We start from the raw sequence: 14,200 nt of genomic DNA on the forward strand, positions 1-14,200 counted from the left end.
GAAGACCTCTGCCAATCTGCTGCCTTTCTTGTCTTGTGAGGAAACCTATAGGCCCAGACAGAGCTAGTGTAACCCACACACCTCCTGGGTGTGGTGTTCTGTCCCATCCAGTGATGGGGGGTGGAGAGGGGGGGGGGAGAGAGAGAGAGAGAATACACACGGGGTCTGTCAGCATTACACTAGTACCTAAGCCAGGAAGAACGCAATGCACAGAAAAAGGAGAAGAAACAGTTCTTTCCCATGTAGAAAGAAGTTGCATGCAGTTGAGCAAAGCTCTGAAAAGATCCGGTCTGCCCTGCTCTTGACAGGACAGGTGCACTTGAAGCACAGGATGAAGGAGAGGTGGAGTAATGGGACTGTAGTAATTGCAAGGCTGAGGGGGGCAGCTTCCGGGGCAGTCAAAAGGCAATAGTTGGAGAATGTTCTTTGGGGGAGTAATAATGTGAAAAAAAAAAACAGATTTCAAGCAGAGGTTTTAGAATTTTAATGGCCATTGCCAGCTGGCTCAGTTCAGCCAAAGCCACACCGACAGGCCTTGTCCCAGGACTGCTGCAAACACACCGTAGCATTTCACCTTTGAGCCTGCTAGAGGGGCTGCACTTCCCCTTCCCACCCCTGGAGGGCAGAGAAGAGGATGCAACCAGAGGATGCTAGGAGCTGCTCTGGGAAAGAGGTGGAGACATTGCAGGCTACTTTTCAAGGGAGATCCTGGCACTACACTGAGCAGTCCTGATGCTCTAATTCCTCCAGGATGCATTTTCAGTGCTCTGACTCACTGATAAACTCACCATGACAAGCACAATCCCCCAGTCACAAACATCCAGCTGACGGGGCCACATGACTTCTGATGAAGATCCCTGGAAAGCAAAGTGTAAAGAACTGAGGGGGCAGCAGTGGGCGAGGATTTAGAGTGACACATCAAGAATGTGTTAAGAAAAATAATTCACCTTGGCCAGCCTCTGCTCTACTTCCCCATCTCAGCAGGGCTGTGTCAGCAACTACCAGTGGGGACACTTCCTGATTTGTTTGCGACACTGCTGGCTCCAGGGCCAGAGGAAACACAGAAGTACAAGCAGGAGAAGTGCAGAGTGGCCGCGTGACTGTAAAGAGCAAAGAAGGGCTGAAGCAAGGGGAGGCCGTGTTTACTCCACTGCAGGCTGCTGCTGCACCATGTCTCTGGCTGAGACCATCCGACTGTGGAACGAGGGTGTGTGTGCTACAGACCGCAAGGACTGGACAGCTGCGCTGGATGCTTTCACTTCAGTGCAGAACCCCCCTTCCAAACTCTGCTTTAACATTGGCTGCATCCACCTGATCCTGGGGAATTTGGCTGAGGCAGAGCAGGTGAGTCACTCCTGTTACTGGTCCCTTTTCACAGGCCAGTCTGACTAATGTACAGACAGACTGACAGACCCGCTGAAACGTGGAGTGTAGACTGAACGATGGGATGACTTGCAGACAAGCAGGTCCAACACCTGGCTTGATCTGTAGCCTAACATGCAGAAGGGCACAAATCCAAGGGGGTAGCTGGCAAACTGGCCAGACTGGGTGCAGTGCAGGGGAAGGAGGAGGGGAGATTGCCACCCCAATGTAGGGGGCCATATGGAGCATTCCCCGAGTGGAGGGAAAAAGCAAGGGGTTAGAAAGACACAGGGAGACAACTATAGTGCATCAGTTCGCCCAGTTCATTCCTTCTGCCCTACTGAAATTCAGCTAGTGCATGGGTCCCAGCAAGATCCAGGCAGGAAATGGTTTTCCTGATTCAGAGCAGAGACTTGAACCTAGCTCTCCAGGTTCCCAGCGAGTGCCCTAAGCACCCGGCTATTGGCTATACTGGGGAGCTCTGGAGGGGTCCAGAAATTCTACCATGGACCTAAGAGGCCTTTCCTGACAATTTCCTGACCAGCTCCGGTCTCCATTTGGGGCGTCAGAAACGCTGGTCGGGAGAAATACAGCAGGCATGTAACAGAGGGACAGGCTGTGGAGAAGAAGGCAACCCCTCCCCTGTCTTGCATCTCTCCATGTTCCCCTTTCTTATTCACCCTGCATTTAGCCCCTTCCCTGGTGGCTCTGCCCTCATGCCTCGTCCCAGCCCAGGGCAAGTGTCTCTCCACAGCATGTTCCATTGCTCTGCATCGCTCTAGGACTCCTCCCTGATCCGCAGCCTCGCACTCAATGGCCGGGTCTCTCTCTGCCACTCTCCGCCAGTCTGTCTGTATCCTGTATGAACCACCTTCTGCTCTCTGCAGGCGTTTGCCAGGAGCATTGACCGTGACAAGCACTTAGCCGTGGCCTATTTCCAGCGTGGGACAGTGTTTTACAGGAGAGAGAAGTAAGTGCTGGGTGCACTCTCCAGAATTGGGGGGTTCGTGCTGCCACTAGGCAGAGCCACTTCCTGGTTTCCAGCTGGCTAAGAACAGTCATTTGGCAAGTCTGTCGTGTTGTGATACCAAAGGTGAGTAACTGGGGCTAGGGTACACCTCCCAAGGTAAACATTTTCTCTCGCTTAGAGGCAGAGGACTAGTGGGTTGAGAACAGGTATGGGACCCTGGGGAATACCCCAGTGTCCTTAAAGACCCTCCCCCCCCCCCAAAAGACAAAGACAATGGGGGAGACACAACTAAAACCTTCAGGGCGCGGCCTGTCTCTCACATTGTGCAGCGCTTAGTGCAATGAACATACTATTAACACTGATCGTAGCTTTGAAAAAAGGCTGGATGGAGATGAGAGGCGCAGACCTCAGACTGCTAGGGCTGGCAAACTGTGATGGGCCAGGAGCAGGGGGAATGCACTCGAGCCAAGAGATTCTGACATCTGAGACCCTTGAGGCAGCCATATCTCATGAGAATGATTCTAAACGGCCCCAGGACTCGGGTAATGGTAAAAGGCCATTAGTATTCTACGGGCTGGCAGGGGTCATCTTAGAGCAACTCAGGGCTAGAGCTGGACTCTGTGGGGCTTGAAGGATGGCAGGCAGCCAGACTAGCACAGAGCCATGCCCTGATGGATTATCACCTTTCTTTCCTCGACAGCTACAAATTGGCCATTGAGGATTTTAAAGAGGTGTTGGCCCTGCTGCGAGGGAACCTGCTGATAGACTACAAGATCCTGGGGCTGCCATTCAGGCTGTTTGCTTGTGAGGTGAGGCGCGTGCAGGGGCTGGGAGTGTTTGAGACAAGCGAGGGCAGCCGGGAAGCCCAGGGGAGGTGAAGAAATGGGGTTGCTAACCCAGTGCCACTCAGCCAGTGGGTGCAACAGAGAAGTGGGTCACCAGGGGAGACACAGTCAGCACAGCGGCTGATGAAGCAGCAAAATCCCAGAGCTGATAGGACCCCTAGCATGTGCACCTATCTCACAAGCCCCACCTCACCCAGCAACACCAATTCCACCCCTGTGACCAAACTCCCACAATCCTTTGTGCATGATAATGATGGTTCCCTAAGTTAAAAAAAGACTGAGATCACCTCATGACAACCAGTGAGGGCTGGCTTAGGGCCAAACTCCCTCCCAGGGACTCAGCTCTTGGGTGAGAAGCTGAGGATCTGTCTGCAGCTTGGGCTCTTCTCTGTCAGTCAGTCAGGGATGAGCCCCACTGCTACCACCACCATAGGGGGAGACCAGGGCAGCACTGCTTTCCCTAAGACATCATCCTCTCTATCCTGATTATTAGGGCCCTACCAAGTTCATGGCTGTGAAAAATGCATCATGGACTGTGAAATCTGATCTCCCCCCTGAAATCTGACTATTGTAGGGAAGACCAGAGTTGAGAGAGTTGGGCAGCTGGAGAGTGGTGGCTGCTGGCCGAGAGCCCAGCTCTGAAGGCAGAGCCGCCGCCAGCAGCAGCTTAGAAGTGAGGATAGCATGGGATGGTGTTGCCTCCCTTACTTCTGTGCTGCTGCTGGCAGTGGGGCTGCCTTCAGAGCTGGGCGCCTGACCAACAGCTTCCCTCCAGCCGCTCAGCTCTGAAGGCAGCAGCACAGAAGTAGGGGTGGCAATACTGTGACCCCCCCACAATAGCCTTCTGACCACCCCACCCCCCATGGCTCGGTTTTGGGTTGGGACCCCCCCACGATTACAATACCGTGAAATTTCAGATTTAAATATCTGAAACTATGAAATTTATGATTTTTTAAATCTTGTGACTGTTAAATTGACCAAAATGGACTGTGAATTTGGTACGGCCCTACTGATTATCCTCAGGCAATTAGGCAGCGGAGAGACACCGCCCCTGGAGGAAAGGGGCGTCTTCCCTAGACTCCGTTGAGGATTCAAATCCCATGAGGATTCGAAGCAGGAGTTTGCAGCTGGGCAGGTTCTGCCTCACAGAGCTGGACAAAGCCAGGATTTGGCTTGCAGGGCGTAGGGACGTAGAGGGTCGATTACTGAAGGCTGTTCACTAGGACCGGTAACTTTAGAGATATAAAACTAGCTTCTTTTTGTATCCAAATCCCCCTGAAAAGGGAGATGAGTTGGCCCTGGTGAGGGCAAGTCACATTGCCCTTGGGAAAGAGCGTGAGCATTGTTAGGAAGGTTACAAGCAGGAAGCAGAATCGTTACAAAGGGAAGCAAGTCCTCTCCATCCCCCTCAAACACACACATCACCTCATTGCCTTCAGAGAAGCTTTCTGGATCCTCCTTTGGGATACAAGGACAAGCAAACCCCTCAGCAGCGTCCTCAGGCAGCGGGTGCCATATGCAGTAATGTGAGCCATCGCGGGTCTGCATTTTCCCCTCTGGCATAGGCCACTGCCCTGCGGTGGGAGTGGGTGAGTGGAGATTGCCCATTCTTTGCTCCCTGTCGACCTTGCAGGTGTTGTATAACATAGCCCTGCTCTATGCCAAGCTGGAGGACTGGAGAAAAGCTGAAGAGCATCTGACGCTGGCGATAAGCATGAAGACTGAGCCCCGGCACAACAAGATTGACAGGGCGATGGAAGCCATCTTGGTAAAGAATAACACTAGGGATTGCTCAGTGGGTCTTTTCCTATCTAGGCTCACACTGAAAAGCTAGGGACCCATAGGGATGAGCAAGCTCTGAATTCCAGGAAGGTGAGAAACTGTCCTTGATTAGAGACTTTACAAGAGCAGCAGAAAAAGCTGAGAAATGTGTGTTTCAGGGTAGACAGTGGGATTTGCAGGCGAGTGAGGCTTGTGAGGGGACGGTTGAGCTAAGTGGGCTTTTTTTGTGGGGAGTGGGGGTTGAAGCAAGGGGGGTGTTTGGGCTGAGTGGGATTTGTGGGGAAGGACTGGGTCATGGGGTGGTTGGATAGAGTGGGGCTGTGGTGAGGGGGCAGTTGGATCGAGTGAGGATTGTGGCGAAGGAGCGGCTGAATTGAGTGGGGGTTGTGGGGAAGGAGCGGCTGGATTGAATGGGGGTTGTGGGCAGGGGGTGGTTGGATTGAGTGGGGTTGTGGGCTGGGGGACAGTTGGATTGAGTGGGGGTTGTGTGGAGGGGGTGGCTGGATTGAGTGGGGGCTGTGGGGACGGAGTGGTTGGATTGAGCGGGGATTGTGGGGAGAGGACAGCAGGATTGAGTGAGGTTGGGGGAGCTGGGGTTGACACAAAGGGGCAATTGGGTAGAGTTTACATGGAGAGAGTTAAACAGAAAGACAGAAAACAGGCAATGCTGGAGCAAGCTGTGTTCTTCCCACGTATCCCTGAAAGGCATTGTGATTTCTGTGTGCTGCAGAAGCATAGACTCTTTGAGCCAGTGGTGATTCCTCCGGGGAAGCTGTTTAGGCCAAATGAAAAGCAAGTGGCTCAGCTGGAGAAGAAGGATTACCTGGGAAAAGCTACGGTAGGAAATTCATCCAAGGGGGAGGAATGAACATGCTGTTTTCTCAAGTCAGGCTGTGGGTCAGAGGAGCCAATTTGCTGGCCTTTACCTAGGGATCACCACTTATTTATTATTGGCTGAGTCTTGGCAGCACAGAGGAGAACAGGGAATTGGGACGTCCCTGCCCTGAGGGACTCAGCCACTTGTAGGGGGAGGGAAATCAGTAGAAATCCATTTTAAAATCTGGAAGTTGCATGAGTAAAAACAAGAAAACAAGCCTGTGTGACACCATGTTTTCAGGCCCCCTTCAGTGTGTGAGAGTCAAACAGGGCAGCATTGACCTAGTGCATGAGAACCGGGAAGCGAATGGCCAATTCCCTTGCCACTGCCTGAGCCAGAAAATAAACCAGCAGCAGCTCCAATGCTCCCGAGGCCGTCAGTAATGCACGTAAGGGCGTCTGGTTTCCAAGGTCAGGATTTTCAAAATAGCCAAAGGGAAAGCCAAAGTTAAGTACCAAAATCACACTGAAAGGGAGCTGGGAACCTAGCTCTCTCCAGCTGCTTTGAGAAGCTCAGGCTACAAATATAGCTGAATTTTAAGCCAACAGTGTCCCAATCAGTGCTCCAGGGGCAAGGCTCAGGCCTGAGAGCTCACTCCCGGGAGAGGGCAGGCTCAGGTGCCCTGTAGCGCAGTTAAAAGTGTTTAGCCCGAAGACACGGCTGCTCTTGAACTGGGGCTGGGTGTTAGAACCACTAGGGAACAGCCTGTTTGTCAGAGGATGGAGATGGATGGCAGGAGAGTGATCACTTGATCATTGCCTGTTAGGTTCACTCCCTCTGGGACACCTGGCATTGGCCACTGTCGGTAGACAGGATACTGGGCTAGATGGACCATTGGTCTGACCCGGTACAGCCGTTCTTATGTTCTAACAGCGGTCCCTATGGCGGTTGGGTCAGGAATACATGGGAATTGGAGCAGTTAGCAGGGATTTTCCAAAGCCGGAGAGTCAGGGCCATGGGAAGGTTAGATTACAGTGAGTAGCAAGCAAAAGCGTGGGAGCAAGAGGGCAGGAGACGGAGTGGGAGCTAGGGAAAGCCAGGAAGAACCAAGTAATGACCTTTCCCCTCTTTGTCTGCAGGTCGTGGCGTCTGTCGTCGACAAGGATAGTTTTTCAGGGTTTGCTCCGCTTCAGCCGCAGGTGAGGCAGCATTGAGTGCGTCATAACACGCTTAGCACAATACAGCAAGTGCTGCCAATGAGAGAACGTGTGCACATGTCTGCACTGCAATCACAGATGACACAGCAGCTAGATTTGACCTCGTTAGCTCAAACAGCAGCAGCAGTGAAGGCACAGGCGACAGCCCAGGCTAGCTGCCCCAGCCCATACCCAGCGTCCTGGGTGGCACTGTCTAACCCATGCTGCTGTGGCTTCACTTCCATTGTGATGCAACCTAACTAGATCAGTGCTAGTTTGGTTATGTCCACACATGTGGCAGTCACACCTGATTGTTGCATCCACACACCCTGCGTGTGAAGTTGATCTTCAACAACTTGCAGGAAATCCAACAAGACCTGGCTGGTTCAGCTGTTATTTTCCCTCCTTCTCTCTCCCTCCTGCCAGCCTCAGTTTGCTGACAAACACGCCTCCCCACTGGGCCTTCAGCTGTCATTTGCTGCTTCTGAGGCCATTCCACCTGTTCAGACTCTTGAGCCACCAGAAGGCTTTCATTAAATTTCCTTGAAAGATTATCAAGGAAGTGAGGTAACCACAGGGCCAGCAGGTGTATGTTCTTTTGTGAACTGAAACAGCTTCACTGCAAGAATAAGCGGGCCGTTCCCACTATGGCAAGAGGCTGAGAGCATGTTTCCCTACCGTTCAGTAGTATCACCATGTTTAATGTAGCAAGATCTTGGAAGAGGTGGCAAAATTAGCTAAGGATCCAAAATGATTTGGATTAAGACTAGAGGAGATAGTGTCGCGGTGCAGAAGGGCCTAGCAAAGCAAAGCACCACGATGACAGCTGAAATTCATGAGCAGGTGAGTGCATGGTGCTGCATATTGTAACAAACAATGAAGTGGCTGAATGGGCTTTGGCTTAAATTGTGGTCTCTAGGGTTGGTCTAAGCTGCAGTTCGACGCCCATGGCTGGCCCGTGCCAGCTGTCTCGGGCTCACGGGGCTTGGGCTAAGGGGCTGTTTAATTGCAGTGTAGATGTTTGGGCTCAGCTGGAGCAGGGCTCTAGAACCATGCAAGGTGGGAGGGTCCCAGAGCTCAGGCTGCAACCTGAGCATCTACACTGCAATTAAACAGCCCCTTAGCCCTCGCCAGCTGGCACAGGCCAGCCGCAGGTGTCTAATTGCAGTGTAGACAGACCCTTAGGGGAATGAGCTAAAGTGACATTATGAACATCTTCCGAGTTGGCAGCGCAAAGCACAGCAATGGTCCTGGGGGCAAATAAAGGGTTGGGCTGCACTGAGAAAGGAACAGAGATTGTACCACTGCCAGTATTAAACTGCTGGTCTATAGCAGGAGAAAGGAAACATCCTGAGAAGGGCAAGAGATGTGTTAGGAGCTTGGAGGGATTCCTTTTGCAGAGAGATGAAACCAGCAGGATTGTTTAGGTTCTGTTTGTTTGTTTACAGACGTGTGGCCCCCCACCCAGACCAAAGACACCAGAAATCCTCCGGTGAGTTAAACAAAGTCTGGGGGAGTTAAACACAGTCGGGGGGTGGGGGGGAGGCATCAGTGTATGCAAGGTGCTGCATAAGGCTCAGATGACTGGTCCTATAGAAAAGCAGAATAGTAGCAGTGTGTGTAGCACCTGTCCCAGTACCGAGCTCTGTGCAGTTACAGCTCCCAGACTGGCCACGTCACACGCACACTCGCACTATATTGGATACTGGATTTCCTCCAGTTCTGGTGCTGGCTGCATTCAGAACGATGCCACCCCTAACAGGAGTTGGTAACTTACAGCTGTAATGCCAGATAGGTTCAGCTCCCTATCTACTGTCCCGTGTGCTCTGGGGATGCAGTCTGAGTGAGCGATGGAAGGAGTGAGGAGACTGCGTGTGGGGGGAGGATGAGAGATGGCATCAGACACTAGCCTCATTGCAACAGCACAAACACCACGTATCTGTTTGCCCAACCTAGCAACTTCCATTCTAATTTAGTGGCAATCATATGCAGTTCTGCCTTCAGAGGGGCTCAACCTATGATTCCCTGAAGTGCCATGGAAAACCACATGCTCTTTACCAGAGCGCTGTGGCTAGGGTGACCAGACAGCAAGTGTGAAAAATCAGGACAGGGGGGTGGGGAGTAATAGGAGCCTATATAAGAAAAAGACCCAGAAATTGGGACTGTCCCTATAAAATCAGGACATCTGGTTACCCTAGCTGTGGCCAGCTGCTCTTTACTCTTTATAGCTGAGCTCCCCAGCTGCTTTATGTACCACTTGTGCTGAAGCAGCAGAGGGGTTTCCTGTTCTCCTAACCTGAGCTATGCCCAGGCAGCGTGAAGACACGCTGCAGAAGAGCACAGGATGCTGACAGACCCTCAGGGTCTCCAGGAGTCCTACAGCATGTTTTGCTCTGATACTAGAAAGGCAGGATTGCTCTTCCGGGGCCATTTCCCAGCCCAGCCTCCCTCATCTCTCCTTAGCCACAGTGTTTGTATTCCCACCTTGAGAAAACACTGCAGCTCCCCCTGGTGAAAGGCCACACATTGAAAACTGCCATAGATAAAAGGCTTAAAGCATCAAGGGACTTAAGCAGGGAAACAGGAGCCTGGCTGTATTCAGAGAAAGGGCTTGTGGGGTGGCCATATTTATTCCTTCACCGACTCCAGTTCCCGGGCACTCCCTCTACAAATCAAACACTCAGTTTCATTACTGCCCTCAAACGGTGCCTGGGCTCCCAGAGTTAAGGATTCCCGCTACCTCTTACATCAGCGCCTGGAGGACACTGTGCAGTCAGCTCTTAGTTTGCTTATGGCAGGCAATATAGGGCATTAAACCGGGAGCCAGAAGTCCTGGGCTCTCTTCCCAGCCCTGCCACTGACCTCCTGCGTGACCTTTGGCAAGTCATTTTGCCACTCTGTGCCTTAGTTTCCCCATCTATATAATGGAGCCAGATAATGATACTTATTGCCTACCTGCTTTGTAAAGTGCTTCGAGGTCTCTGGATGAAGGGTGCTTTGTACATATGGGGATGATGTACTTGATGCTTTGATAGCACAGTGAGGAGTGCATTGGGCCAAAATTCAGATGTCTGTTCTCCCACTGCAGGGCTAATGGGGTAAAATGAGCAGATAGGGTGAGGGAGGACGATGTCCTTCTGACATAGTGAGTGCAACAGCCTCAGCCATTAGAAACAGAGGGAGCCGGGGAGAGGCCCAGGAGAACAAAAGATCCAAGACAAAGCTAAGGAAGGCAGCAGCATTCTTCCCAGCTGACCCAGCCATTGCGTCCCCATCTAGGGCCCTGGAAGGGGAGCCTCACCGTGTGCTGTTCGAGTTCACGCCCGAGACCGCAGATGAGCTGCAGGTCCTGCCGGGAAACATTGTCTTTGTCCTGACGAAGGGGAAGGACAACTGGGCCACCGTTATGTTCAACGGGAAGGTACTTAGAGCCCATTCCACACGTGGGCTTTGCCAGGCCAATGCTGGCTGGCACTTGCTAAGGGCCCGCTCCTGCTCCATTGAAGGCAATGCCAAAGCCCCCACTGACCCCTAGGGGGATTGCTGGGTGGGTTTGCTGGGTTGCTTTGTATGTCATTGCTTTTCTGCTGGGGCCTGGTACCTGACCCATGTGCTTTAGGGTCCTCGTTGCAGCCTGCAAAGTGCTGCAAACACACACGTGTTTCTAGGCTTGGTAGGATCCTTCCCTGCTACAGGTCCCTGGGGGAGCTGTTTCCTGGCATCCTCTAATGCCATCAGCCAGCATCTGAGCACAGATTGGCTTGCTCCCCAGCCCCACCTCAGGCTGGACCCTGCAGGGCATTTCCACCCACCTTCTCACTGTGAGATCCACAGCTTGTTCCTTGCATCCCCGCTAGCTGCTCCCTCAGCCCTGCATTTCTACAGCCACCCCATGCACTTTAACAGTACCCATCACGCCACCCCGGGAGGTCCCTGTTTTATAGGTGGGGGAGCGGAAGCCACAAAAGGACTTGTCCACGGTGAAGCAGCAAGTGAGTGGCATAGCCAGGAAGGGGATGGTGGGCTCTCAGCTCCAAGGCCTGACCACATTTCCTTCCTGTACAGCTGGTCTCATTCAGCACCTCCTTCCATCTGTTGTTAATGACCTTCAAAAGGCCATCCAAGCCCCGCCTTGGCCTCAGATGCATCCCTCACCCCAAAGAGCAAGAGCCCTGAGGTTGCACCTGCAGCCAGACCCCTCACATGAAAGCAAAGTCTCGGGCACTAGCTCCAAGCTGTGTCAGCCCACACTAGCTCCATGACACAGAAGTGCGAGCTGTCTGAGAAAGGCCACCAAGAGCAGCTTGGTTGCTGTCTGATCAGATACCATGTGGAGGCGGGGAGGGGGGGGGGGAATGCTTCCTGTTCTTACATCCTCCTCCTGGGACAGTAGGTTCAGCTCTGGGCTGCTCAGACACCTCTCTGAACTGGAAGAGACCACGAGAAACAAATGTAAACTCTGCAGCAGCTGCCCTTCCAGGCTATAGGTGTAGAGGAGACCCCCAGACTGCTGGGCGTGGTTGAGTTGCTCCCTCCCAGCCTGTGGGTTCTACCCATATGTTAATATGTAACATGTCGCAGTCTCCTCCTAACCACTCCTGCTTTTGTCTGTGTGTCTCCCCTCCCCACAGAAAGGGATTGTCCCCTATAACTACCTTGAGGCCGTGGAGCTCCAGAACCAGCTGCAGGTCCGGGTAAGCCAGGCTGGTGCACTAGCAGCCCCTTTGGAATAGATGTTTCCCAGCAGAGTGGTGTCTCGCACCTGGAGAATGATGATGCTGCTCACCAGAGCCTACAGCGCTGTCACTGTTACTGTATGCAGGGGCACCTGCCTGCAGCACCCGCCCAGCGCCCACTGCCTCATGCTCTCCAGCCCTGCACGCTCACTAGGGCTGCATGAATTGCTCCTGGAGCACCCAGGACTTCCCCCAGTCAGGATGACCAAGGCACCCCACCTTCATGAATGTCCATATACCTCCGAAGATGTGGATCCCATGTTCCATAGTGTGGTAGCCAGGGATTGCCTGTGCTGCTGGGAGACTGAGTGTTTCATCATCCCACTCTCTCCAGCAGGACCTGATTGGCTTGAGAGATGTAGAGGCTCTGCCAGGCAGTTCCCTCCATATGCACACTGCCCCCTACAGGGTACCACCCAGCACTATCACACATGGTGGGGAGCTGAGCTAGGGCTACCCCAACCACTCCTCCAGGATGCCTGTGGCCAGTGAGTCCCAGCAGGGATGTGACGCACAGATCCTACCACCCAAGAGCCCAAAGCAGCAGCTTTGCCTGGTGACTAAAAGGCAATCTCACACGCAGGACAGCAGGACCCCAGCTCCCCAGTGCTGCCCCTACCCAATAGTAGCACTAACTGTAGTCGCACTCACATCCTTCACAGGAGGAAACGCCCGCTGAGTTGGACATCCCTGCCCCACCCAGTTCCACCGCTCCGGAAAAGCCCAGGTCTCCAGCACCAGGTCAGTGACCATCGCACCCGGGATCACTGAGACAGCAGTAGCTGGTGGGAACAAGCACTTGGTGTTAGTTTCACCCTATCTGATGGTGTGCCCTTTCTTTCCTGCAGCCCCCCGCACACCCCTGCTCTGCTGTACCTGCACTGGGGGAATTTGTCCCAGCCAGCTGCAGCTCTTCTGTGGCCCTTATGTGCTGTTGGGGCAGTCGAGAGAGGCCGGAGCAGGGGACACAGCCATTTGTAGTCTTATATGGCATAGCACTGGTAATGGACTAGAAGAACAAGGGCTGGATGGTCACAAACCTTCAGGTCACTTAGAAGCACTTTGAAAGTGTGGTCCTAAATCACATGGGCACTTAAGAACCTCCCACTCTAAATCCTGTCTCACTGGTGGGGAACAGTACAAACCTCCCCACCCTAAATCCTGTGTCTTTGGTGGGGAACAGTACAAACCTCCTCACCCTAAATCCTGTCTCTCTGGTGGGGGACAGTACAAACCTCCCCACCCTAAATCCTGTCTCTCTGGTGGGGGACAGTACAAACCTCCCACCCTAAATCCTGTCTCTCTGGTGGGGAACAGTACAAACCTCCCACCCTAAATCCTGTGTCTCTGGTGGGGAACAGTACAAAGCCAGGGCCCGAATCTGGCACGGCATCTGGGTACAAGCGGGGCGCGTTCGGGAGGAAGATGCTCATGGTTTGCAGGCTGCCCGCTGTGAATACTCACTGCCTTTGAGGGGTTAGTTGGGACTGTTGGACCCAGTCTTGCTGCTTTAGCTTTAAATATGGGCTTCTCTCCCAGGGCTCTGAACCCTGCTCGGGCTTTCAGAGAGTCCCACTGCTTGTTCAGTGCAGCTGGGACAGGGGGCACGAGGGCTGTGTTTGAAAAGCTGCTTGAACCTTCAATTCCATCTCATATGGACAGTCAGGCTAATTTTACTCCCTCAGAAGAAAAGATCCTCAGTGTGCCTGGCTAAGGGCTGTCTGGACTGCAGTGAATGCTGCACTCCCAGTGTGCGCACACTCAGACACCGTTACTGAGAACAATCTGTGATGTGGTAGTGCCGAGTGTCGCTTACTGAGATCAGGGGTCCATTGTGCAAGGAGCTGCACAGACAGTCCCGAACTCCCTACTTATCATTTCAATAGACAAGTCAGACCAAGGAGTTGCTGTTGTCCCCATCCTGCAGAGCAGGAACTGAGGCACAGAGTAAATTAAGCATCTCATCCAAGCTTGCAGAGCTGAGAACTAAACCCACTTCACTCACCTCCCAGTGCAGGGAAATCAGCACAAGACCATCCCATAGCAGGCTGCTGCCTGCCTTTTCTGGGGCTGTCTGGGACTGTACTCTCTGTCACTGAATGCTGCACCATTTAAGATGGACCTGGGTTTGCAGCAGCAGTGGCTGACTTCACTGCAAGCTGCTGGAGTCCCCAGTTCCACACTATTCTCCAGCATTTGCCTGATAGGAGAAGGAGGGGGTTCCAATTGCTGAATGAAAGTGTGAAACTGTTCCATTCAACAAGCCCAAAGACAGTGTCCTCTGACCCCAGAGTGGAAAGCAGCTGTGTGCTGCAAGGCGTCAGCAGCTAGCAGCCCTGTTGGACCTGGACCAGAAGACGACGGTTACTCACCTTTGTAACTGTTGTTCTTCGAGATGTGTTGCTCATATCCATTCCAGTTAGGTGTGCGCGCACCACATGCACGTTCGTCGGAAGATTTTTACCCTAGCAACACTCGGTGGGTCGGCAGGG

At 53.0% G+C, this 14,200-nt stretch overlaps 1 protein-coding gene across 2 annotated transcripts in view; it reads left to right on the plus strand.

Annotated features, from left to right (window-relative positions):
- The first annotated feature begins 664 nt into the window (after window positions 1-664).
- Window positions 665-14,200, plus strand: part of NCF2 (neutrophil cytosolic factor 2) — a 32,318-nt gene continuing 18,782 nt past the window's right edge. The window contains exons 1-10 of one of the 2 annotated variants that reach the window (XM_032772946.2): window positions 665-1,344; window positions 2,250-2,332; window positions 3,033-3,141; window positions 4,811-4,945; window positions 5,690-5,797; window positions 6,916-6,975; window positions 8,421-8,464; window positions 10,252-10,393; window positions 11,604-11,666; window positions 12,371-12,449. In XM_032772946.2, the coding sequence (XP_032628837.1) occupies window positions 1,171-1,344; window positions 2,250-2,332; window positions 3,033-3,141; window positions 4,811-4,945; window positions 5,690-5,797; window positions 6,916-6,975; window positions 8,421-8,464; window positions 10,252-10,393; window positions 11,604-11,666; window positions 12,371-12,449 (997 nt within the window). In that variant the 5' untranslated portion in view covers window positions 665-1,170. The remainder of the gene's footprint in view (window positions 1,345-2,249; window positions 2,333-3,032; window positions 3,142-4,810; window positions 4,946-5,689; window positions 5,798-6,915; window positions 6,976-8,420; window positions 8,465-10,251; window positions 10,394-11,603; window positions 11,667-12,370; window positions 12,450-14,200) is intronic. The other variant, XM_032772947.2, reaches the window with a different exon arrangement.

The sequence above is a fragment of the Chelonoidis abingdonii genome, chromosome 7 (assembly GCF_003597395.2).
Source record: "Chelonoidis abingdonii isolate Lonesome George chromosome 7, CheloAbing_2.0, whole genome shotgun sequence".
Classification (NCBI taxonomy): Eukaryota; Metazoa; Chordata; order Testudines; family Testudinidae; genus Chelonoidis; species Chelonoidis abingdonii.